The 25,448-nt window shown below is 52.8% G+C and overlaps 2 protein-coding genes across 3 annotated transcripts; both read left to right on the forward strand.

Moving 5' to 3' along the window:
- Positions 1 to 2,247: 2,247 nt before the first annotated feature.
- Positions 2,248 to 6,625, forward strand: Rsg1 (REM2 and RAB-like small GTPase 1). Of its 2 annotated transcripts, none has more exons than XM_013033504.1 (6): positions 2,248 to 2,286; positions 2,556 to 2,669; positions 4,190 to 4,342; positions 5,073 to 5,197; positions 5,546 to 5,682; positions 5,992 to 6,625. In XM_013033504.1, the coding sequence occupies exons 2-6, from the start codon at positions 2,558 to 2,560 to the stop codon at positions 6,239 to 6,241; spliced, it is 777 nt and encodes a 258-aa protein (XP_012888958.1). In that variant the 5' UTR covers positions 2,248 to 2,286; positions 2,556 to 2,557; the 3' UTR covers positions 6,242 to 6,625. The 2 variants fall into 2 exon arrangements, with proteins under 2 accessions (XP_012888958.1, XP_012888951.1); XM_013033497.1 differs by having other exon boundaries at positions 2,282 to 2,424.
- Positions 6,626 to 14,019: 7,394 nt separating this feature from the next.
- Positions 14,020 to 24,510, forward strand: Arhgef19 (Rho guanine nucleotide exchange factor (GEF) 19). Its single transcript, XM_013033556.1, has 15 exons — positions 14,020 to 14,455; positions 14,759 to 15,043; positions 15,207 to 15,306; positions 15,376 to 15,440; positions 15,750 to 16,012; positions 16,441 to 16,601; positions 16,715 to 16,867; positions 17,300 to 17,429; positions 17,542 to 17,616; positions 17,768 to 17,857; positions 18,031 to 18,191; positions 20,249 to 20,407; positions 20,797 to 20,876; positions 23,384 to 23,488; positions 23,802 to 24,510. The coding sequence occupies exons 1-15, from the start codon at positions 14,041 to 14,043 to the stop codon at positions 23,957 to 23,959; spliced, it is 2,400 nt and encodes a 799-aa protein (XP_012889010.1). The 5' UTR covers positions 14,020 to 14,040; the 3' UTR covers positions 23,960 to 24,510.
- The last annotated feature ends 938 nt before the right edge of the window (positions 24,511 to 25,448 follow it).

Raw genomic sequence — 25,448 nt, forward strand, 5'->3', positions numbered from 1 at the left:
TCTTTTTCTCAAGGCTAGCACTCTACCACTTTGCATCACAGCTCCACATCCAGTTTTTGAATCTAGTTAATTGGAGATAAGAGTCTCAGGGACCTTTCTGCCCAGGCTGGTTTTGAACCGCCATCCTCAGATTGCAGTCTTCTGAGTAGCTAGGATTACAGGTGTGAGCCACCGGCACCTGGCTGAACTTTTGCTTCTTGTTTGGCTTTTTCACTTAGTTCTGGTCCACTGCTACTTGAGCCAGAGCTCCACTTACAGCTTTTTGCTGAGTCTCTCAGACTTTTCTCCCTAGGCTGGCTTCAAACCTTGGTCATCATATATCAGCCCCATAAGTAGCCAGGATGACAGGTGTGAGCCACCAGTGTCCAGCTCCCAGCAGCATTTGACATCTTAATTCAAGCTCACTGTGCCAAGATGATTCATTTTCCCACCCCTTACTGAGTCGTCGTTTCCCCCCCTCTCTCCCCATGCCCAGCACAGCCGGGGAAGCACTGGAGGTGAAATCTAGAAACCCAAAGATAATTCCGATCTGAGCCTTGCCGCTGAGACAAACTTGATCTAGACAAACTTGGTCTACAGTGAGAGTTCTGTACAGCTGTGAATAGCCCTGATTAGAGGTAGAGGCAGTGTTTCAGAAAGGGGAACCATGTGACCCAGGAGCTGGAGCAAAGGATTCCAGATGCAGCTCCTGTAGGAATTGTCTTGTGTTCCTGCCTAGCTGCAGTGTAAGCAAGTTACAGAAAAGCTGTCTTACATATCCCTTCCCTCCCCACCCCTATTGACATAATGAACCTCACTCAACCATTTGTGGGTTTGTGGCTCTCTGGCTGCTCTTATCTTCCCTGGGAACAGCTCTCCTAGGGGCTGCAAGATGAGTGTTAAGAACACAAAACCCAATCTGGCAGAACAGATAGATACTTTAGATAAGCACCCAGGTAATGCTGGGTTCTGAGTCTAGTTTTCCATTGACCAGTTGTGTGGTAGGACCTCATACAAGTCATGTGATGTCTCTGAATTTGTTCCTCTGTAAAAGAAAAGAGAGATGATACTACTTACATGGAATTCAATATTTATAGAATTTAGTGCAGTAACTACTGAAAAGCCCCACTATCTGGCCTTAACTCCCTCCCTACAAAACTGGTTGCTGGCCTTGAAGGTGGAGCACCAAGACCCTTGTGACAAGTATAGTATGGCCGGCCACCCAAACCCTGTCCAACTCGTGGGCATCTACTGTGAAGCCACCTTCTGCATGATTGACAGTACAGGGTTAGAACAGTGGATAGGAGATTACAGCCCCAGGGCTGGAGGGTCCAGTCCAGGAGGGCAGGACTTCTGGCCTGCTGTGTATTCCCAGTACCTACAACAGTCTAGGCACACAATTGAGGCTCTGTGATTATTTGTTGAATGAATAAACCAACTATTAAGTGATGCCAATCCAGAAGACCTCTGACTCATTTTTAAAATCTCTTGCCAGCCCCGACACCTCTGAGCCATCTGAAGTCAGAGATATTTAACTCCCTGGAGGGAGGTCCGGCAGGCTGGGAATAAATGGGAATAAAAGCATCATGATGTTGATAGAAACAACAGTAACTAAATTTACTGAGCACTGCTGTGGACCAGGTACTGTTATAAAGGGTTCTTTTTGTTTGTTTGTTTTTTGCCAGTCCTGGGGCTTGAACTCAGGGTCTGGACACTGTCTCTGAGCTTTTGCTGAAGGCTAGCACTCTACCACTTGAGCCACAGCGCCTCGTCTGGCTTTTTTTTTTTTTTAATGTGGTACTGAGGACTCTCACGCATGCTCAGCAAGCACTATACCACTAAGCCACATTGCCAGCCCCTATTATAAAGGATTCTGTGAACAACAACAACAAAAGCATTTTTCATTTATAGAGAAGAGGACACTGAGGCCCAGGGAGGCGTGGAAGGTTCCCAGAGAAGAGCGTGTCTGATCAAGTTTGGGAGTTGGCTGGGCTCAGATGGAGTAAGTGGAGAAAAGGATACCATTGAAGGAGAGGATCTGTCAGCAAGTTACTGCTCTGCCAACCGCAAACTCCGTGGGAGGGACCAACACTTTCTTGAACCCAGAAGCCCGACCACACCCCCCACGTCTCCATGGCAACAGTGTGCACATGCGCTTTGAGTACCAGTGCCTGAGCCCCACAAGCACCACAATGAAGCCAAATACAGGCTGGGCGGAAGGGGCAGGGCTGCAGGAGCACACGGTGGACTTTTAAAGGGACCGTTTCTACCCAAAGCAACCCAATGTGGGCACTGGTGGCTGTGCAGGTTGTGTGGCCCGGGAGTCAGGATGGAGGAGGAAGAGGGAAAGCAAGGATGACTGCCAGGAGATGATTAGGGGAGCACTATTACTGCTCTTTCCTCTTAAGAGCATTATGGAGAAGCTGGGCTGTGGAATTTCAGCTTGTGGGTGGGGAGCTGGGGGTCCACAGGAGAGAGGGGGGAGGGGTTATGGACTCACACAGGCGCCTTGAGATAGTTCTCCTCTTTTCCCCTCCTCTCCGGGTTCTGCCACCTATTTGCCTTGGCATGATCAGCCATGGCCAAGTCTCCCGCGCACGGTTCGGTGATTGTCCCAGACTGGCACGAGACCGCGGAGGGCAAGGAGTACTTGACCTGCATCCTGCGTAAGAATCGCCGGCGGGTGTTCGGTAAGTGCCCTACCACCAGTGTGTCACTCGTCAGCCTTAGGTAGGACAGTGTCACCCGTGGCTTTAGGTGGTGTGGGCACATTAGAAGCAGGACAGTGCCGCCTTGTTGCACCGCACTCCTCACTCAATCTCGGGAACTTCTGGACGCCCTATCCCTAAGTCTCTCACCCTCAAATCTCCCTAGAGCTAATTCCACCATCAGAAACTGGGACCATGGAAACAGCAGAAACCTTGCCAGCAGCCACTGTCACCGGAGACGCTGCTGATGGCGCCCTCACTTGGTGCCAGTCCCTCTGCTCCGCACTTTACACAGTGAATTGCTATTAACCTTTTCAACCACACAGTTAACACACTTGTCCAGCATCCTGCCTTCCTACATGAAGACAGGCCTCCCAGATCCCTCTGTCTGGGTTTAGACACTGGTGAAGGATGAAGCCAGCTTGTCCATGTCTCACCAAAGGACTCTGGCATCAGCCTTGGAACTCCAGGGATGGCCAGAAGAGACAGACTGTCAACAGGTATAGGACAAAATAAATAAATAAAATTTAAGGGTAGCTCACAACTGAGGACTTTAAGTTCATCAGTCTCTGGATAACTGTTTGGGTTTTTTTTTTTTGCAAGTTTTTAATTAGCACCCATAGACATTTCAGTATAATGATTCTATAGGATTTATTTGTAGTAATTGAAAATACTTTTGCATATTTAATATATGCCTGTTAGAGAAGGGACTGTGAAAAGCCATGCTCTTATGTATGGAACTCAAAAACACTACAGTTTCAGTTAAAAAAAAAATCATATCCAGGCACCAGTGGCTCATACCTGTATCCTAGCTACTCAGGAGGCTGAGATCTGAGAATTACAATTGAAAGCCAATCAGGGCAGGAAAGTCTATGAGCCTCTACCAAATTAATTATCAAAAAGGTAGAAGTGGAGCTGTGGCTCAAATGGTAGACCACCAGCTTTGAGCAAAAAAAGTTCAGGGACAACACCCAGGACCTGAGTTCAAGTCTCAGTATAGGTGTGCATGCATAGGCACACACACACACACACACACACACACACACACACAAATCATCTCATGGCCAGGTGCTGGTGGCTCATGCCTGTAATCCTAGGTACTCAGCATGCTGCTGAGAGCTGAGGATTGTGGTTCAAAACTACCTGGGCAAGAAAGTCCATGAGACTGTATCTTCAGTTAACCACCAGAAAACTGAGAATAATGCTATGGCTCAAAGTGGTAGAGTCCTAGCCTTGAGCAAAAGAGCTCAGGGACAGTGCTCAGTTCAAACCCCACGACTGACTGACAAGAAAGAAGAAAGATTTAGGGTGAACTTTCTGGGAATTACATCCAGTCTGTCAACTTTGTGTACTGATAAATATTAACTATAAAGACTTGGGCTATCTGTTATCCTAGGCTTCTGCAAAGTTAGAAGGAGGATTCTAGGCACGTCCTCCCAGGGTCTGATGGAACAAGTGTGGGATCCACACCCATACTCTTCATGGCTTCCTCTTTGCTCCAGGACTGCTTGAGCGGCCAGTACTGCCCCCACCTGTGGCCATTGACACTGCCAGCTACAAGATCTTTGTGTCTGGGAAGAGTGGTGTGGGCAAGACAGCACTGGTGGCCAAGCTGGCTGGCCTAGAGGTACCCGTGGTACACCATGAGACCACTGGTAAGTGGATTCCTCTCTGTCTCTCCTTGGAGGCCTTCTGTGGCCTTTGGCCACACAAGCTAGGGTTTTATCCAACTCTACCACTTCTTCTGTGACTTTGGAAAATGAGCCCCTATTGTTTCTTCTCTCCCTGGAGATGTCCTGGGTTTGGTACTGGAGTTAGTGGTGGTAACATCCATACCTAGCATTAAGCTGGCTCGGGTAAATACTTGTTTCTTGTTACTAGGTTGATTAATTCCTTTATTTGTTTGTGTTGATCCTGGGGCTTGAACTCAGGGCCTGAGTACTGTCCCTGAGCTTTTTTGCTCAATGTTATCACTCTACCACTTGAGTTGCAACTCCTTTTCTACCCTTTCTTGCTTTTTTTTTTTTTTGTGCTTAATTGGAGGAGATAAGTCTCATGGACTTTCCTGCCCAGGCTGGTTTTGAACTATGATTCTTAGACCTAAGCCTCCTGAGTAGGTGTGAGCCACCAGTGCCCCATATGCCAGGACCTTTGGGTTTCCTGTAGATCAGTGAAGCTGTTGTCATGTGAGAGCTTCATCTTCCTCTGTACCCTACGCTCCTCCAGGGCAGGTCTGCCTCCCCCATGAGACAGAATTCTCCCAGGTCAAGTCCAGTGACCCACCAGGAAAGGGATAAATCTCTTCTTGCTATACCTTTCGGGCCCCTGTCTCTCCCCCGCCCCCATTTCTTCCATGCTGAATGGCTCACCCCTGGCCCTGCTCAGGCATCCAGACCACTGTGGTATTTTGGCCAGCCAAGCTACAGGCCAGTAACCGTGTTGTCATGTTCCGGTTCGAGTTCTGGGACTGTGGAGAATCTGCTCTCAAGAAGTTCGATCATATGCTACCGGTGAGCGGGTGTGCAGGCCTGGGTGAGCTTTGGGAGTGGGGGTTGTCTGTGGTGAGTTCTGAGTACAGATTTGTGACCTGAGTCAGGCCTATCTCTGTAGCAGCATGGGCATGAATGAGCTGAGAGTAGAGTGCTGAGCCATAGAACTTTGAACTGGCACTGGGGCCAGTATTCTAGCTGGAACTCTGTACTTGGGACAGCCACTCCATACTCTGGGCCTCAGTTTCCCCATTTGAGAAAGAAGGGATTGTTACTGATTCTTCTCAGCTGATTAGAGGGCTTTGGTCCCGTGGGTATGTGATTAGATAGTCAGTGTCACATACTGTGAGCCAGCCTCTCCATCCTCAGGCTTGCAAAGAGAACACAGATGCCTATATGTTCCTCTTCTCCTTCACGGACCGCACCTCTTTTGAAGATTTGCCTGGACAGCTGGCCCGCATGACAAGTGAGTCGCCTGGTGTCGTCAAGATGGTTATTGGCTCCAAGTATCCTTTGGATGGCCCCTTGGACTGTCAGAAGCCACTTTTGATAAGGCCCAGAGTGAGGTCAGGATCCCTGCCTCTGCCAAGCTCTGGGGTCCAGCCTGTGGCTTTGAACCACGATCCTCAGATCTCAACCTCCTGAGTAGCTAGGATTATAGGTGTGAGCCACCGGCACCTGGCTTTGTGGGGTTTTTCTTAAGGGATGCTCCTGGGTCTACCCTAGCACCTAGGTGTGGGGCTCTAGAGAGACTAAGCTAGGAGTGGTGAGCAGTAAGCAGAGGCACCTGACCAGGCTCCTTGACTGTCCTCCAGATTTGACCAATACATGCATACAGACGTGCCTGAGCGAGAACTCACAATCTTCAGGCAGACCTGGGGGCTGCCCTTGCTGCGGGTGAAAAGTGTGCCAGGGCGGCGGCTAGCTGATGGGCGCACGCTGGATGGGCGAGCAGGGCTGGCTGATGTTGCCCATGTGCTTAATGGCCTCGCCGAGCAGCTGTGGTACCAGGACCAGGTGACAGCCGGCCTGCTTCCCAGCCCCTCAGAGAATGCTCCTGGCTAAGGGGGATGGCGTCATGAGTGGACACCTATGAGTCCCCACTCGGAGCCCCAAGGTAACAGGACCAAGGGCACGATCTAGAGCCTAAGGCTGCTACCATCTTGAGACTGGGCAGGTGGGGGAGGAGACCCCCACCCTGCAGAACATTCCTTGCTGAATTAGGAAGTGAGGAAGGAGTGGCACAAAGCTCCAGAGCAGGGCCCAAAGCTCTAGTCCCTCCCCCAGCCTTCCACTTCCCTTCTTCCGCAGCACTGGAGGTGATGGGGATGAGGGAGTCACAGGGTCCTGGACCTTACCAGGAGGTGACTTCAACCGGGATAAAACTCTGAAATCACAGCGCTAACTCTGTAGTTTTTTTCTGGCTAAAATTGCACCTCAGGACGAGGGAAGGAGGTGGGTCCTGCTCCACACACCCACACAGAGACCCAGGTCCTGAGATTTCCCATTTGCCCCCAGAGCATCAGAGTCCAGTCAGCAGACTGGGGATGTGTAAGGTTTTGGAGGTTTCTGTGGACACTTTCTGTTGGCTAGCACCCAGCTACATGCTTGCATGTTGCTGCAGTGGAGGCTGGGAGATGCCGTCCATTCAGTACCAGGACAGCTTTATATCTGTGACAGTCTGTGAGTCAGTCAGCACTACTAGACAGGCCTAAGGACCATACTGGATAGGGCCTGGGTGTGAGATGGCCTGCTGGGTAGCCCTGTACTGTGGGAGGCCAGTAAGGACAGGAGCAGGAAGGTGTCCTTACCCCCAGTTGAGACTCAGAGCTCAGACCTTGAGCTTATTCATACCCCAAGAAGGGCAATGCCTGGGCAAGACCCTGAGCCTCAGCCTGTGGACCGGTGCCCACTCCTAGACCATGGGCAGCACTCCACCCTCAGCCTTTCTGCTTCCAGGCAGCCTAAGCTGTCTGGCCCATTCCTCTATTTCTCTAACACAGTAAGTAACCCTATGCCACTGGGGCGGCAGCAATGTGTGGACAGGAACAAGTGACGGCAGCCCTGGGGAACTGAACCTCCAGATACTATAGGCACTTGTGGGTTTTCTCTCTCTCTCTCTCTCTCTCTCTCACACACACACACACACACACACACACTTTTTTTGTGCTAGTACTAGGGCCTGAACTCAGGGCCTAAACTGTCCCTTCGCCTTTTCGTTCAAGGCTGGTACTCTACAAGCTCCATTTCTGGCTTTCTTTTTTTTTTTGTTAGTTTCTTGGAGGTAAGAGTCTCATGGACTTTCCTGCCTGGGCTGGCTTTGACCCTTGATCCTTAGATCTCAGCCTCCTGAATAGTTAGTATTATAAGTATGAGCCAACAGCCTGGCTGGCAGGGTTGTTTTTGTCATAGGGCTTGAACACAAGGCCTGGGCTCTGTCCCTGAGCTCTTTCACTCAAGGCTAATGCTCTACCACTTTGAGCCACAGTGCCACTTCCAGTTTTTGAGTGGTTAGTTGGAGATAAGAGTCTCACAGGGACTTTTCTGCTTGGGCTGGCTTTGAACTGCAATCCCCATATCTCAGCCTCATGAGTAGCTAGAATCACAGGCATGAGCCAGGGGTCCCTGGCTTTGGCTGGAAGTTTTGAACACCAGCAAGCTTGTGTCCCCTCAGATATCCCTGGGTTTACCACTTTCCCAGATACCAATGTAGGCAAGAGCCAGAAGCTAATCGGGAGGAATAATCCAATTCTACCCACCTTCAGGCTGGCTATTTTTTAGATTTCTCATAACTAGCTTTGGTCAGAGTATAGATCCCTCATCTACCTTCACCCCAAATCCAAAGGTAAACAGTTCCCTCCTAGAGCACCTCTATCTCAGGGCTACTCAGCTCCTCCAGCCCCTCCCAGAGGCCTCCTCTAGTGTAGAGCTGGAAGCAAGCAGAGCCTGAGGAAAAGGAGGTTACTGTGAGCTTACCTGGGCACCCCTACCTCTTACTTCTGCAGTGGAAGACTTTGTGGCCTGTGTACAGGGCTGCTGGGCTGAGAGATGTACACATGGGGGGCAGCTCCCTTGCTCAGGTCATCAAGGCAGTGGGTAGACTGTCTTAGCCAGCCCTATGACCTTTGTGAACCACGTCAGCCTCTCTTCTGTAAACTGTGTTTGCTCCTAGTGTCCCCCATGAAAGGGCTGTGAACATTAGAGTGTGCCCAATAAATGGGAAAGAGCAGCCGTTGTGTGATGCTAGCTTACTCAGCATATCCCAAGCTGACCACACCCTGGGAACTGAGCCTTGCACTGCTGCAGATAGAAAAAATGGGTTGGTCAGCCTAATGGTGGGGTCTCCAGGGACACCAGTGACCCTGCCCCTGTCACTCCAAGCTGCAAACAACCAGGACTCGGAGCTCCAGGGAGTGGCCCCTGTGTCTGCCTAAAGCTCTGCAGTAGCAAGGGCCAACAAACCTCTCCATGAAATGCTGCCTCCACACTTGGCAGCTTTTTATCTTTTAGGTCTCAGCTGAAATGTCATCTCCTCAGAGTGACTATCCTGAAAAGGTCTTCCTTCACCAGAGATCTTCACCATTACATGATTGTGTTCATTAAGTCCATTAAGACACAAATCTTGTCTGGTTTACTCACCATGGAATATCTACTTCAGAGTAGCATGCAGTCAGTTCATAGTTACTGGCTAAACTAGTAAATTTATCCATTTATTTGTCCATCATCCATCTGTCCCATCAACCACCAAACAGACTTCCATCTGCTAGCCACCTGGCCTTCCATCCATGCATCCATCCTTCACCCATCTGCCTTCTGCCTACCCACTGTGGGCCCACTTACACTGACTTACTAATAGGTTGCTTGTCTAATTTAACCACCTATTTCTGCCTCCTGCCCAGCATTTGTCAATCTATTAAGCCCTTTTCACATGACCATCCATTTGTTTTTTTTGTTTTGTTTTGTTTTGGTCCGGTCGTGGGGCCTGAACTCTGGGCCTGGGTGCTGTCCCTCAGCTCTTCAGCTCAAGGCGAGCACTCTACCACTTGAGCTACAGTGCCACTTCCGGTTTTCTGGTGGTTTATTGGAGATAGGAGTCTCATGGTCTCTCCTGCCCGGGCTGGCTTTGAACCGCGATCCTCAGACCTCAGCCTCCTGAGTAGCTAGGATTACAGGCGTGAGCCACCAGCGCCCGGCTTAAGTTGTTTTCTTGAGGAGGACTCAGTCGATGTGGACTAGTCTGTATAGGCTTCATTGTTGAGGGGGTTGTTGGAGCTATCAGATCATTCCAGGCTGTGGGAAAGGGTGGGTCATTTGTAAGGAGTATCCATGTTGGGGAGATCTGTCTAGGATTATACCAGATGGTACACTGCTAATTTTCAAAGCTTTTTGTCTCCCAAGCATCCAGCTGAGTGGTCCCAATTTACAGATATAGTAACATATTCAGAGAGGGTGAGCAGAGATCTCAAAGTTCCCGAGGAATCCTAAGGTTTGGGAGGTTCTCTATGAAGCTTCCAGGAGGCTCCCCAGCCCCCAAAAGTCCCCTGAACAAGTCTCACATTTGAGGAGCTCCAGAAGAGAGATGGCCAGAACAGAACAGTGCCTCTTGCATCTTTTGGATGTCTGTCTGGGGTCCTTCGTTGCCTCTCTTAGGCATAGGACTCCCATTGTTCCAGCCCCCTCTCTTACCCTAGACTAGCCAAACCGGTTCTGGGGAAGGGGGGCGGAGAGCAGGGCACGTTGAGACAACCGCCTGCCTCTCTAAGGCTCCCTCCGCCTGCGCCTCCCCCCTCCCTATCCCACACAATGCCCAGCAGCTTGCCTTGCCTGGCTCAGGGACCATGCTGACATCGCCCCCTGAGGACTTATCTGCAGCCCCACAGCCCCCAGGGTGGCCTGGAGTCCTGGACTGTGCCAGCAGCTGGACCGAGCTCCCTGGCTGAGGTAGGGCCCGACCGACCTGACCCGGTGCCAGCCCATCCTTCTCCCACTAGTCTTCTCCAAATGAGCCCTTTGTGCTGCCTGCCCGGCTGCTGATCCTGTCCTTGACCCCCTTCTGGCCCCTTGGGATCTGCAGACGTTTCTTGGCCTGGGGCCCCTTGCCAGCCACCATTTCCTACTTGGTTTTGTCTCATATGGGGCCAACAAGCGCTGGTAGGGACCCTGTTCTTCTGGGCAGCAGAACAAGGAGCACGAGGCAAGGGTCAGGGAAAAGCTAGGTGAAGGGGTCTGAGGGTGCTTTCTCTGGACCACGGAAGTATCCAGGGATGGGCTCTGCCAGCCTTACCAGTGGACCCATTGGTTACTGGATTTAGCAGTGCCCGCTGGACAGGGCTCTCCCTGGCCTCTGCCCATTCTTCTGGACCTGCAGATACACAGGTATGATCACACAGATTTCTTAGTCGGAATATCTAGGAACTTGTGGGGGGGTCATTTGACTAGGTGGGGATCCTGAGGCTCAGGCATGGGCTATATGACTTGCCTGAGGCCGCACACAGCTGGTCAGTGTCAACACTGATCCTTGAACCTCGGCAGAGCTTACACCTTAGAGGTCTAGAGTATCCCTTGCCCAGTGGGCCACTATGGTTCTGTGATCATGTCCTGGGCCAGGTAATGACTCTGCTCCCAGGGACCAATCTCTTCCTGAAGCTCCCCTTCCCCCCCCTCCCCCAATACACACACACACACACACACACACTTTTTTTCCTCCCTTGGGACAGAGATGAGCTACACACAATATAAATAACCCAGCTCTGGCCTTCCTGGGTCCCCAACAAAGAGCTCAGGTGGGCCACATTTCTGGAAGGCCCCAGGGCTGGCCTTTCAACTAAGTGGGTTATTTTCATGGCTTCTTGACCTGGGCAGGAGTAGAGGTGGAGGTACACTCCCTCCAGACCCCCACCTCGATCCTCCCTCCTGCCCTCTATTTCCTCAGCGTTTTCTGAGGCCTTGTTTGGGGGTGCTTCTTCCCCTAGGAGCTCAATGTTCTGCTTATTTACCCTTCTATATGATGGGGGGAGGCAGTGTCGGCTCTTTCAGGGGTTTCCAGAATCCAAGTCCAGAGAATCTTCCAGAATACAAAGGAGCAGGGGCAGTGTACATGTACATGTGACTTTTGGTAGACAGGGAGTGTGTCCCTTCGCACACATTTCTGCCATGTCCAGTGGCCTCCTTTTCCTTATCAGAGTGATGGCCAAAGCCATCGTCCAGCTGGCGGGAGAGCAATGACAACACTTCAACCCATGGAATGACCATCGATGACTAGCTTCCACTCTGCCCCAGGGTTTGTCTTTTTTGTTTTTGCCAGTCTTTTTTTTTTTTTTGCCAGTTACTCTGGGCCTGGTCACTGTCCCTCAGCTCTTCAGCTCAAGGCTAGCATTCTACCACTTGAGCCACAGCACCACTTCCGGCTTTTTCCTGCTTATGTGGTGCTGAGGAATCGAACCCAGGGCTTCATGCATACGAGGCAAGCACTCTACCATTGAGCCACCTTCCCAGCCCATGTTTTTGCGTCTTGGAGCATGAACTTAGGGCCTGGTGCTCTTCCTTAGCTTATTTGCTTAAAGCTGGCACTCTATCACTTGAGTCATACCTCCACTTCTGGTATTTTGCTGGTTAAATGGGAAATAAATGGAGAAAAGAGTCTCTCAGATGTGTCTGTTCAGACTGACTTCAGAACTCCATTCTCCCATCTTAGCCTCCTGAGTTGAGCTAGGATTAAAGACATACACCCCCAGCACCTGGCCTGCCCCAGGTGCTTTTTGCCACACTGCTAATTCTCTCCATAAAGTATCAACTTGCTGCAGCTGTCCTACAAACCAGATGAGGATATGGAATTTCAGGGAGGCTTGAAGGATGGAGGTTTGAAAGTACAGTTCCTGGCTGGGTGCTGGTGGATCCTATCTGTAACCCTAGCTACTCAAGAGGCTGAGATCTGAGGATTGCAGTTAGAAGCCAGCTTGGGCATGAGACTGTTACCTCCAATTAGTCACCAAAAAGCCAGAAGTAGAACTATGACTCAAGGGGTAGAATGCTAGCCTTGAGCAGAAAAGCTCAGGGACAGCACCTAGGCCCCGAGTTCAAGTCCTAGGACCAGCAAAAGAGAAAAAAAAAGTACAATTCCTTAGGAGCACAGTCACGCCCTCTCCATCCTTCCAGGCCAGGACATGAGAAGGGAGGAGAGGTTGTTAAGGGGTTGTGCAGAGACTAGCCATCCTCCCACTGGGTCATCTTTTTGGAGTCACAGACACTATCATGACTATTGAAGGCCAGGGGTCCCTCATCACTGGTTCTCTGGAAACTTTAGCTGTGTAGAAGTTAGTTATTATTACCGCCTCCCAGAAGCTTTCTCAGTATATCTAGGGTGACTCCAGCCCAGCACCCTACTCAAATGGTAGCTTCTGGCGTGGCTCTTGCCAACTGAGATTGTAACTACTTTTGTTTTTGGCTCTCTCACCAGACTGGCAACCCCACAGGGCATGAATTGTTTGTCCATCTGTCTCCCCGGGTTTTTGTGGGCTTCGTGTCTGTCTCTACATATCTGGACTGTCTGAAGTTTTCAGTGTCACTGACTCTGTTTCCAGCTGTGGGTCTCCTTCTGTCTCTGTCTCCTGGCCCTGACAGGCTGGGCACTGCCCCTTTGCCTGAGGAGCCAGGGTGCAGGGTGTGGGGGGTCTTTGCTGCCCAGCCTGCCCACAACGAGGCCAGGCTAGGGTAGGCCCCCGCCCAGCCTGCAGCTTACTCCCTCCTTCCTTTCCTCCCTCCCTCCCTCCCGCTTGCCACACCACAGGGTTTGATGAATCAAACTCTTTGTCTGGGTGGGATCTCCCCCAGCCAGCTGGGCAGAGAGAGGGCTTCCCCTGCCGGGAGCAGCTGAAGGAACAACATAACAGCATCAGCAGCGGGTCTCAGCCCTGGCTGGAGAGGTGAGGGGCTGGAGGGGGACAGGCAGACCCCCTTAGAGCAAAGGCCTTGGGGGCCTGGACCTGGAAGGCTCCGATGGAATGACGTCCTGCCTAAAAAGGACCCCTTCAACCTGGCCTGGCCCAGAGGCTGGGAGTTGGAATGGGGAGAAACCCCTCTCTTCCAACAAGCTGGGGGGCTAGGTCACCTCTCTGCCCTTGCCTGCAAGGGCCTAGTCTAAGTTGGGTGGTGGCCTGTCTGCCAGTCTGTGACCCTCCCAGCCAGCTTGGCATGGGTGTGGGCATCACTCGGTGCTGAGGCCACAGCTCTGTGTCTGGAAGGGGGGTAGGTAGCACTGCAGCAGGGACTTGTAGGTCCATGTTTGTGTCTGTATCTTGGCATGAGTATGTAACTGTGTGTGTCAAGTCTCTGGTGGGTGTGTAACTGTCTAGTGATCAATGTGTATGTTTGGAAAAAAATGTGTAACTGTAAAAAAAAAACTGGCTTGTGAGTCTGAGTCTGTCTGTACATATGTGTGACAGTATGTGTGTACGTGGGGGCACAGGGATTTTTATGTCAATGCCTGTATCCATAGATCTGATTGCACATCAGTGTGTTAGAGAATGTATGAGGTGGCTAGAGCTGGGAGGCCTGAGTGAGAATGCCGGCTCCGCCATTTGCCACAAAACAGCTTCTCTGCTCATTTTCCCCACCTATAAGTCAGGGATGATAACAGTGAGGATTAAATGAGATGATAGGTGGCAAGCAGTTGCCTGCGTTCAGCAATGCCAAGTAATTGTATTGGCTATTAAATTAGGCATGTAGCATGTATGTGCAGACATGTATACACAGGGTTTGTCCATGCCTCCAGGATGTAGTGGCTTACTGCCCAGCCTTGATGTCCTGCATCTAGATCTGATACTTTCTCCCTTGCAGGCCCAGGAGGGTGGCAGAGCAAAGGAGGAATGGATTGTGGGCCACCAGCAACCCTCCAGCCCCACCTGGCTGGGCCACCAGATAGTCCTCAACACCCAGTAGCTATATGCCAACAGGAGAGTCTGTCCTTTATTGAGCTGCCAACCCTGCAGCCCCTGAGCCCTGTGTGTCTGGACCTTTTCCCTGTCAGCCCGGAGGAACTACGGCCTCCTGGCAGCCGCTGGTCCCTGGGGACCCCTGCTCCTCTTCAAGGTCTGCTATGGCCACTGACCCCAGAAGGTCCAGATACAGAGACCTCCACCAGTGGAGGGATGCGGCCCAGCAGGGCTGGCAGCTGGCCCCACTGTCCTGGTGCCCAGCCCTCAATTCTGGAGCGACCGTGGAGTCCTCAGCACTCGCAGCCGCAGCGCAGGGCCAGCCATGGCTCAGAGAAGAAGTCAGCCTGTGAGTCACTGTGGTGGTGGTGGTGGGGGGTGCTCTGTTGGGGCAGACAGGGGAGGGGCTGAGTGGCTCCTTTTCAAACCCAGACTTTTCCTAAATTCAGGACAAGTGGTAGATTTTAGGGAGTACTCACTTGGGGCTTGTTAGGGTTACACAAGAGCTTTTAGCCATCCCTCTAAGCCCTCTTGTGGATCCTATTCTTTCCGGCATAATGCCTGAGCCTGCCTGGGATGCTCAGAGCCACAGGGCAGCAGCAGGGAGGAGGTCAGGAGGAAGCTCTGCGCATGCCACTCTGTGCTCTCACAGGGCGCAAGATGCGGGTATACCAGCGTGAAGAGGCCTCTGGCAGCCCTGAAGCGCATCCTGGCTTCCTGGAGCCTAGCCAGACAGTGCAGGAGCAGACTGTGAGCACAGAGGAGCCAAGGGTGCTGGAACTGTCTGGAACTACCCGAGGAGCCTTGGAGGGTCCTGAGCGGAGGCGCTTCTCAGCCTCAGACCTGATGACCAGGCTACACTCTTCTCTGCGCCTCGGGCGGAGTTCAGCAGCCAGGGCACTGACATCAGGGTCAGGCACTGGAGCAGGTACCAGCTGTTAATTCTACTGCCCCAGGCCCTGAGAATAACAGCCTAGCAGCCAGATGCAGGATGGGGCATAACCCACTCACTGAACACCTGCAACTGGGTGCTGATCAGCTGGGGTGTGGTGCCAGGGCCACTTTCTGATCCACCTGTACCTCATTCTTGCTGTTTCTAGGGAAAGCATCTGGAAGGGAGGCTCAAAGTGTAGAGATGAAGGTGGACACTTCATCACTGCCAGCACCTGTTGGTGACCCAAGCCAGGGTCTGGAACCCAGGTATCCACTTCTTCCTGGACCCTGATTTGGGATGGGCTGCGAAGAAGGGTACTGACACTCTTTCCCTAGGCTGGACATGCAGGAAGAAGCCCCGGATCCCAACGAGCGGCGCCAGTCACGGTTTCTCCTAAACTGTACGTTCAGAGGGGCTTTGGGACAGGGTCATGGAAGAAGGGACTGGGGTGTAGAAACAGGGAACTGGGGGCTAGGGATCTCAGTGTCTAGCAGATGGGCCAGCACGCGGTTGATGCTCATTTAGGGGTTATAGAGTGAATAAACGAGTGAGTGAATGAATGAATATATGCACTGTGTCCCCCCACCGTCCCCCCCCCGACATGGTTTTCGCTGCAAGGGATTGAGTGGGGGCCCCAGGAGGAGCCGGGCTGGGGCCGGCAGCACCTCTCGGCCCTCCCATGGCCCTCCCCGCCCCTCTCTCTGCCCAGCCGTCCTCTACCAGGAATACAGCGACGTGGCCAGCGCCCGCGAGCTGCGGCGGCAGCAGCGCGAGGAGGAGGGCCCGGGGGACGAGGCGGAGGGCGCGGAGGAGGGGCCCGGGCCGCCCCGGGCCAACCTCTCTCCTAGCAGCTCCTTCCGGGCCCAGCGATCGGCGCGAGGCTCCACCTTCTCGCTGTGGCAGGACATCCCCGACGTGCGCGGCAGCGGCGTCCTGGCCACGCTGAGCCTGCGCGACTGCAAGCTACAGGAGGTGGGTGGCCGGGGGCGGGGCCTCGGCCTAAAGGCCGGTCTGGGGAAGGTGGTACTCGGGCCTGAGCAGGTGGGGTTGGCTGGAGCCCAAAGGGGCCCAAGGCCGAGGGGATAGTGGGTAAGGGGCGGAGCCTGGGGGGGTTGTGCCAGATGGAGGAGGAGCCATGGGAGGGCAGTAGAGAGCAGTACCAGGCGGGCCAAGAACAGGGGTGGGGCCGAGAGGGAGGGTAGTGAGGGTGGGGCGGGATAGAGCCAGAGGGCAGGCAGGCAGGCTGTAGGAAAGGGCATCTAGGGCTGAGGCTAGAGGTAGGAGCTCCGGCCTAACTTTAGGTACCAGGTGAGGCTGGAGAAGGGCAGAGATATGGTGTCTATACAGATGACTTGAGGTGCTTAGGTGGACTGACAAACCTTGCGTCCACCCTCTTGCAGGCCAAGTTTGAGCTGATCACCTCCGAGGCCTCGTACATTCACAGCCTGTCTGTAGCCGTGGGACACTTCTTGGGCTCTGTGGAGCTAAGTGAGTGTCTGGGGGCTCAGGACAAGCAGTGGCTATTTTCCAAGCTGCCTGAGGTCAAGAGCACCAGTGAGAGGTGAGGGAGGGGAGGGGAGGAGGTGGAAGGGAGTGGTCTGGCCTGGCTAGCTGGGCGGCTTCCAAATAGGAAGGGGTCAATACCCTGGCCCTGACCCCTGGCCCACCCCTCAGGTTCCTGCAGGACTTGGAGCAGCGTCTGGAGGCAGATGTACTGCGATTCAGTGTGTGCGATGTAGTGTTGCATCATTGCCCTGCCTTCCGCCGTGTCTACCTGCCCTATGTCACCAACCAGGCCTACCAAGAGCGCACCTACCAGCGCCTGCTGTATGGAAAGGGATCTGAAAGAGGGTCGGAGGGGGCTCAGGCAGGTGTAGGCGGAGAGGACAGGATGAGACTGGGTGGTTGGGAGGGGAGGCTTCCTGAAAGGGGCTTTGAGCAGCTTAAATGTGACCTGACCCCAGGGGCTGAAGCAGATGTTAAAAAGGCACCTGAACTACTCAGGAGGCTGAGATCTGAGGATCACTGTTAAAGCCAGCTGGGGCAGGGAAGTCCATGAGACTCTTATTTCTAATAAACCACCAGAAAACTAGAAATGGCTGAAGAGCTCAGGGTCAGAGCCCAGGCTCAGAGTTCAAGGCTTAGGACTGACCAAAAAAGAGAAGGCACCTGAAGATGAGTAGGGTGGTGGAGATAGTAGATCCTAGGGATTTAGGTCCACCTGTGACTCCAGACTCCCACTCCATTGTCTTGTCATAGCTTGGAAAACCCCAAGTTCCCCAGCATTTTGGCCCGTCTGGAGGAGTCTCCAGCTTGCCAGCGGCTGCCCCTCACCTCCTTCCTCATCCTGCCCTTCCAGAGGATCATGCGCCTCAAGATGCTGGTGGAGGTACTGGGGGCTCAGACCGTGTACGGGAAGGCTGGGAGAGATGCCCCTGTCAAAGGTGGACAGGTCACGGAGGGAGGGTAACCTGCCTCAATGAGCTAATGTCACCCTCTAGAACATCTTGAAGCGAACTACACAGGGCTCCCATGACGAAGACATGGCCACCAAGGCCTTTAATGCACTCAAAGAGGTAAGCTCGGCAGGGCAGGGGTGCCCAAAGGGCTCACCTGGACTCAGTGTACTGCTAAAGGACCCCTCAGCCACAGAATCTCTGGTCAGAGGTAGTGGTGTGGGAACCCAGGTTGTAGGGGGCTGCAGGTGACAGCCTATGGCTTACCCAGCTGGTACAGGAATGCAACGCCAGTGTGCAGTCTATGAAGAGGACAGAGGAGCTCATCCACCTGAGCAAGAAGATCCACTTTGAGGGCAAGGTGTGGACTGCAGCTGATGGGATGGGGCCCGTAAGGGCAGCTCTGGCTCCTTCCTTCCCCCTGGTACTTCAGGCCCATGAATTCCTGCCCCACAGCCTCCCTTCCTCCATCCTGTGTTATGCCAATGCCTCTGAACTTTGCTTACCCATACTCTTGTCTACTTTGTCCCCCAGATCTTCCCACTGATCTCACAGGCCCGTTGGCTGGTTCGGCATGGGGAACTAGTGGAGCTGGCACCACTGCCCGCAGCGCCACCTGCCAAGCTGAAGCTGTCCAGCAAGGCGGTCTACCTGCACCTCTTCAATGACTGCCTTCTGCTCTCCCGAAGGAAGGAGTGAGTGTGTTGATTAGAGCCAAGTTTCCTTCTTCCCTTCCCCTGGGCTCATGACCTAGGGCCTCTTGCTGGGTCTGGGAGCCCCAGCTGGTTTCTTGGGGACTCTTGGAGCAAAGGCAGATAATGACTCTCCAGATGGAGAGTCAAGAGCTGGACTGTGTGGAAAACTCCAAGCTGCTCTGTGAGAGCATATGAGGGAACCCAGTCCTGCCCAGCCTGTCAGAGCTAGAACAGTGGCCTTTGCCTATTGCTGTTTGGCACCCAGTGTGCCATGTGACTTGTTCCCTTCAATCCTACAGACACTTCAGCCTGTGCCCCTCGGTCACAGGCTCCCTTGGATGTGTCAAGATCCAGGAGTTAGCCAGGAGGTGGCCAGCTCTGTCTGACACCACACGCTAGGCTCTCACCCACTGCACTAGCCTATCACCTGTAACACAGAGACCACAAGGTAGTCATAGTAGCATAGGAACAGAGTTCCCACAGTGCCTGGAACTTGTCTTCCTGAGGGAGGAGGGAAGATACTTGTCTTCCTGAAGGAGGAGGGAAGAAGGCTGGAGAAGAATGGGGATGAGGGAAGTCAGAAAGTTAAGCTGGACAAATAGCAGGCATTTGAAGTGAAGTGTTCATTCCTGATTTAATTATTCACTTAGTAAATTGTTCCTGGATCTCTGCTCTGTACCACATTCTCTGTTTGGTGCTGTGGACATAAATGTATCACTGAAACTTGTTCTGTGCTCACATACTATTGAGTTTTATTTGGGGAGGCCAGCGGGTTGTATTTGTTTGTTTGTTTGTTTGTTTTTCAGTTGTGGGGCTTGAACTCAGGGCCTGGGCACTATTCCTGAGCTCTTTTTGTTCAAGGCTAGTGCTCTACCACTTTAAGCCTCAGCACTACTTCCAGCTTTCTGGTAGTTAATTGGAGAAAAGAATCTCATGGACTTTCCTGCCTGGGCTGGCTTTGAACTGCAGTCCTCAAGACTCAGCCTCCTGAGTAGCTAGAATTATAGACGTGAACCACCAGTGCGTAGCTTATACCATTTGTTTGGTTTGGTTTTTGTGCCAGTACTGGGGCTTGAACTCAGGACCTGAGTGCTGCCTCTGAGCTTTTTCACACAAAGCTGGCACTCTACCCCTTGAGCTACAGCTCTACTTCCAGTTTTTTGTTGATTAGTTGGAGCTAAGAGTCTCCCAGACTTTCCTACCTAGGCTGGATTTGAGGAATAGGGCAGAAAAGAGTCTCTTATGGAGACTTTTCTGCCTGGGCTGGCTTTGAACCTAGATCCTCAGATCTCAGCCTCCTGAGTAGCTAGGATTACAGGCTTGAGCCATCTGTACCCGGCTAGACTGCCTGCATTTGAGGAATAGGGCAGAAGAATTTGGGTTAGACTTGTTTTGAGGACACCTAGGAGCCTGGTGGATGGGAGCAGAGGGTCGCTATGCTCCTGACCAGTTTGGAGGAGGCTGGGAGCTCTTGGAGGCCCAGGTGAGCTTGGACCCTCCATAGGTGGCAGATGCTTGAGAAGGTATTTGCCCCAGTCTGGAAAGAGGAGGGAAGCTAGGGCGTGGCTCCCCTGGGAGTGGAGCCAGGGGAGGGAGGGGTAAGCTTGCCTGCTGAGCTCCTGGAGGCCCAGTGGTGGGATGGGCCCCTGGAGTACAGGAAGAGAAGGGGCCAGGCTGGGAGCAGGAGATGTTGGGTCCTGTTCAGAATCGCTGAGATACATAAGCTACGGACCCCTGCCTAGCCTTCCACCTAATCCTCCTTCCCTTGGGGGCCAGGCAGGGCCTGAAGTGTCTGATTGGCCCTTTGGAGGAGGAGCTGGGTAGGGAGTACAGAGAGAGAGAGGTGGAAAACACCTGGGGTTGAGAACTGGCCTCCACCACTTTCAACCTCCACCGGTGACCCAGAGGAGGAGACCCCTCTTGTGGAGGGGGGTACCCTGATCTCACTGGAAGGGTGGCTGGAGAAGCAGAAACCTTTCTTCTCCTTTCCCATCAACACACTGGTCCTGCCTGCGGTGCTGTGGGTCTAGGCCAGGCTGACCCTATCCATCCTGTAGGCTCGGGAAGTTCGCCGTTTTCGTCCATGCCCGGATGGCAGAGCTGCAGGTGCGGGACCTGAGCCTGAAGCTCCAGGGCATCCCTGGCCATGTGTTCCTCCTGAGGCTTCTGCACGGGCAGCGTGCCAAGCACCAGCTCCTGCTAAGGGCCCGCACTGAGTGAGTGAACTGGTGAAGGGGGACCCCAGAGTGCCCAGCTCTCCTGATTTGGACAGCACACATGGGCCCAGAGCAGGATTGGGCGGGTAGAGGTCACATAGGTAGGCAAAGGACATCTTGGCATCAGCCACCATGCCTTTGTGTCTCTGGCTTCAGGACAGTGGCATGAGGCAGGATATAGGCAGAACTGGCATCTAGAGCTGTCATCTGGAGCTAAAAGACACAGTCTTGAGAACCAGGCTGCAGAGTGAGCGCTGAGTGATGTGAACTCAGCCTGGTTCCCAGGCCTGGACCTCATTCCTGCTTCTAGCTCTTGTTCCCACAGTTGCCCTTGCAACTGTTCTTTGCTTGTTGTGACAGCTATTTCCCCATCCTCCCCTCACCCCCAGGAGTGAGAAGCAGCGGTGGATCTCAGCCTTGTGCCCCTCCAGTGCCCAGGAGGACAAGGAGGCCATCAGCGAGGGAGAAGGTATTGTCTTCCACCCTGCCTCGTCCACATGCCCTGGGTTCCCTGCAGCCCCCTCCTCCCTCCCTGGGTACTGTGTGGCTCAGGACCTCAGGGAAGCAGAGCCAGAAGCCTGAAGCGTCCAGAATGGCCCTGAGGACCCTTGGGGGTTGGGCATGATGGCCATGGGCACAGGTATCTGAGGGGGGATGTCCTGCCTAAGACCACTGGCTAAGTGACAGGACTGCATGTGCCGCAAACATCTATCTCTGTCTTTTCTTTTTTTGGTCAGTCATGGGGCTTGAACTCTGGGCCTGGGCACTTTCCCTGAGCTCTTCAGCTCAAAGCAAGCGCTCTACCACTTGAGCCATAGCACCACTTCCGGTTTTCTGGTGGTTTATTGGCCATAAGAGTCTCACAGACTTTCCTACCTAGGCTAGTTTTGAACCATGATCCTCAAATCTCAGCCTACTGAGTAGCTAGGATTACAGGCATGAGACACCAGAACCTAGCTTTGTCTCTTGTCTTTTTTTTGTGTGTGTATATGGGGGGGTCCGGTCATGGGGCCTGAACTCTGGGCCTGGGCGCTGTCCCTCAGCTCTTCAGCTCAAGGCTAGAGCTCTACCACTTGAGCCACAGCTCCACTTCCGGCTTTTTTCTTTTTTCTTATGTGGTGCTGAGGAATCGAACCCAGGACCTCGTGCATGCAAGGCAAGTGCTCTAGCACTGAGCCACCTTCCCAGCCCGGTCTTTATATCAGCTATAAAGAGGATCAGCAGAGTGACCAGAGGGTGAGGGGTGGTGGCACAGAGTCTCTCTTAGGTGTGACAAGAGGCTGGTAAGCCAGGAGCCAGTGTCATCCTGGACACTTCTGTAGTGGGCAGGGGAGTGGGGCTAAGATGTACATAGAAAAGGGGGTTTATTTTCAGTGAGTACCTATAGTGTGCCAGACCCATGGCCAATTCCTTTGTCTCTGCATTTGTTTTATTTCATTTTTGTGACCCTCTTCTAGATTTGTTTTCTTCATTTTTCATACTGAGAAAAACCAAAACTCAGAAAAGTTAAGGCCAAGCACTAATGGCTCACACATGTAAACCTAACTACTCAGGAGGCAGAGATCTGAGGATCACAGTTTGAAGCCAGCCTGGTCAGAAACGTCTGTGAGATTCTATTTTTTTTTCTTTTCTTTTTGTCGGTTGTGGGGCTTAAACTCTGGGCCTGAGCACTGTCCCTCAGCTCTTCAGCTCAAGGCTAGTGCTCTACCACTTGAGCCACAGTGCCACTTCTGGTTTTCTGGTGGTTTATTGGAGATAAGAGTTTCACAGACTTTCCTGCCCAGGCTGGCTTTGAACCGAGATCCTCAGATCTCAGCCTCCTGAGTAGATAGGATTACAGATGTGAGCCACTGGTGCCCCACTTGTCTGTGAGATTCTTATTACCAATTAACCACCAAAAAGCCAAAAGTAGAACTATGGCTCAAGTGGTAGAGTACTAGCCGTGAGCAAAAAAATCTTAGGGAGGGCTAGGAATGTGGCTCAGTGGTAGAGTGCTTACGTAGCATGCATGAAGCCCTGGGTTGGATTCCTCAGTATCACATACACAGAAAAAGCCAGAAGTAGTGCTGTGGTTCAAGTGGTAGAGTGCTAGCCTTGAGCAAAAGAACTCAGTGCCCAGGCCCTGAGTTCAAGCTCCAGGACTGGCACACACTCAGAGATACACAACATACACACACACACACACACACACACACACACACACACACACAAAGTGATTTGGCCAGGGTCCCATAGCCAATAGGCAGCAGAGTTGAGATTCAACCACCTCTGGTCCCCAAAGCTGTGGTTTTTGATGCTGTAAGCCTGGCTAGGCTAGAGAGGAAAGGTCTGCAAATGAGGCAGATCCTTTAGCTTGGACAAGGGTCCCACAAGAGCTGGGTCTTATCCCCCTACTCCAGACAGGTGGTCAGCAAAGGCTCCTGGGAAATAACACTTGACCTTGAAGGCTGAGGAGGGGAACTCCTAGCAGATGGAACAGCCAGTGCAGATGCCCTGAGGCAGAAGGACACTAGAAAGTGGTTAGAGTTACAACATGAGCAGAAGGAGGACAAAGACAGGGAGGGAGGTGAAGTTAGTAAGGGCTCAATGCCAGATGACCAGGGCCGTCTGGGACCTGCAAGGACTCTGGTGCTTTTCTGAGAGGAATGGAAAATTCAGTGGGTTTCCAATGGGAGTCATGCAGCTTACATGGCAGCTGAGAATGAGGGCCTGGAGGGCCCCGGGGTATCAAGGGCATGTGAAGGGAAGTGGGGGTCTGGAGGCCAAGGAGATGAACTGAGCTGAGATAGTGGGGATCCTTTGCTAGAGCAGTAGCCAAAGGAGGACGGGCCAGGTTCACCCAGGCTTTGTGTTTCTGGTCACCATGCCAGCTCGGGCAGAGGAGGCCCATGTCGCATGGGAGGAGCAGAAGCCTCTACCCCCTTTCCTACTTTCTACTGCCTTGCCCCTCCCATCCTGACCCTCCCTGGCTGTCAGACCGCCCCCAGGTCCAGTGCGTGAGAGCCTACAAGGCCCTGCAGCCAGATGAGCTGACCCTGGAGAAGACTGACATCCTGGCAGTGAAGACCCGGACCAACGATGGTGAGCCATCCCCTGACCAGCGTTCCCCAGAGGGACCTGGACATCAGGAAGCAGCTACTTGGCTAAATATCACAGGGAAAGATTTGAAAGTTGATCTGCCATAGCATGTGAGAGTCAGGTTCGACAAGAAGAGGAACGTCAGCGGTCAGCTGGTAGGGAGGAAAATTACCTCAGAGGGTGCCAGGAAAATCAGGCCAGAAGGTCATTGATGAATGGCTAGAGGCGGGGTCCTTCCTAGAGGTGGGTGGTCAGGAGCCCCAGGAGCACTTCAGGCCTGGTGTCCCTGCCACTGACAGCTCCCATGTGTTCCTAGGCTGGCTGGAGGGGGTACGCCTGGCAGACGGCGAGAAGGGTTGGGTGCCCCAGGCCTACGTGGAGGAGATCAGCAGCCTCAGCGCCCGCCTCCGCAACCTCCGCGAGAATAAGCGGGTCACCAGTGCCAGCAGCAAGCTGGAGGAGCCCCCCGCGTGAAGGGCAGCCATGGCTGGCAACGGCCGCACTGGACTTGGCTTCCGGTCAGTCTAGAGGGTCCACAGTGGCCCCATGCCACAGATGGTGGCTGGGATACCGAGTTGGGGGCTTCCAAGGAGTCTCCCCTGTCTTTACTCTCCCTGTTACCCATACTTCAGGGATGAGGGCCAACACAGGGGGCTGCACCTTCTACCCACCTGATTCGTGGCCCCTGTGCAGACGGTGGGTGGACACTGCGGGGTTGGTGGATGCTGGCATCTCTGGGTAGTTGAGACTTTCTCTCCACAGCCAAAGCCCAGAGGGTGCCAGTGCCAGTGCCAGTGTGTGGTCACTCTGTAAATAAACTCCTGGCACCTTTGCTGGGGGTCCGAGCTGTGATCCCCACAGCTCTGCCCACATGTCCCTCCGCCTCAGATCCCAAGGTGCCTGGCTGTCTCCCTGTAGGGGTTTCCTTTTTCCAAAGTTCTCTTCAACCAGGAGGGACCCCAAGGGTGGGGGTGGGTCTGTGTATCAGTTAGGCTGCTTTGGGCTACAAGTTACAAGATAGCAGATTCAAGCAGGCTTAAATATTAAAGAGATGTTATTGGTTCTTGTGTGTGTTGCCTCTGGGTTCTGTAACAGTTCACCACAAACTGGGTGATATAAAACTAGGGAAATGAGCTAGGTAAGGTGGTACACTCCTGTAAACCCATAGAGGCCGAGGGTAAAGGCAGGGTGGTTGTGAGTTCAAGGTCAGTTTAGGCAAAGTTAGCATGAGAGTGTGTCTGAAAAAAAAATTAAAAGGAAAAGACTAGGGCATGGCTCAAGTGGGTAGAGGGCTTGAGCTCCACCATCTATGAGTCCCCTCTCTAGCACTGCAAAACAAGTAGCTAAGTTAAACTAAATACATAAAATGAATAGATAGAGAGGGAAATAAATGCTGAGCATCACCCATCTGGGCTCCATCAGCTCTGCCAGGTCCTGGGCACTGCTGCCTCCCTGGCCTGTAGCCACTTTGCTCCAGGTTTGTTTCTGTTTCTGTAGTTCCATGACCTCTTCTGTGTGTCCATGTCACATCTCTACCTGTCTCCCTTTTATGAATACATGATTGTATTTAAATATATAGATAAATCCCACAGTTGTTTGTTTTTGTTTTTGGTCATGGTGCTTGAACTCTGGGCCTGGGCTCTGTCCCTGACCTCTTCAGCTCCAGGCTAGTGGTCTACCACTTGAGCCACAGTGCTATTTCCAGTTTTCTGAGTGGTTTATTGGAGATAATAGTCTCATAGACTTTCCTACCCAAGCTGGCTTTGAACCATGATCCTCAGATCTCAGCCTCCTGAGTAGCTAGGGTTACAGGCATGAGCCACCAGTGCCCATCTCTACAGTTGTTCTTTTTTGGGGATCTGTTTTGGGGATTTGAAGTCTGGACTTAGGCACTATACCTGGAGTCTTTTGTTCAAGGCTAGCGCTCTATCACTTTGAGCCAGAGTACCACTTCTACTTTTTG

Source organism: Dipodomys ordii, unplaced genomic scaffold (assembly GCF_000151885.1).
Source record: "Dipodomys ordii isolate 6190 unplaced genomic scaffold, Dord_2.0 Scaffold6, whole genome shotgun sequence".
In the NCBI taxonomy this organism is placed as follows: Eukaryota; Metazoa; Chordata; class Mammalia; order Rodentia; family Heteromyidae; genus Dipodomys; species Dipodomys ordii.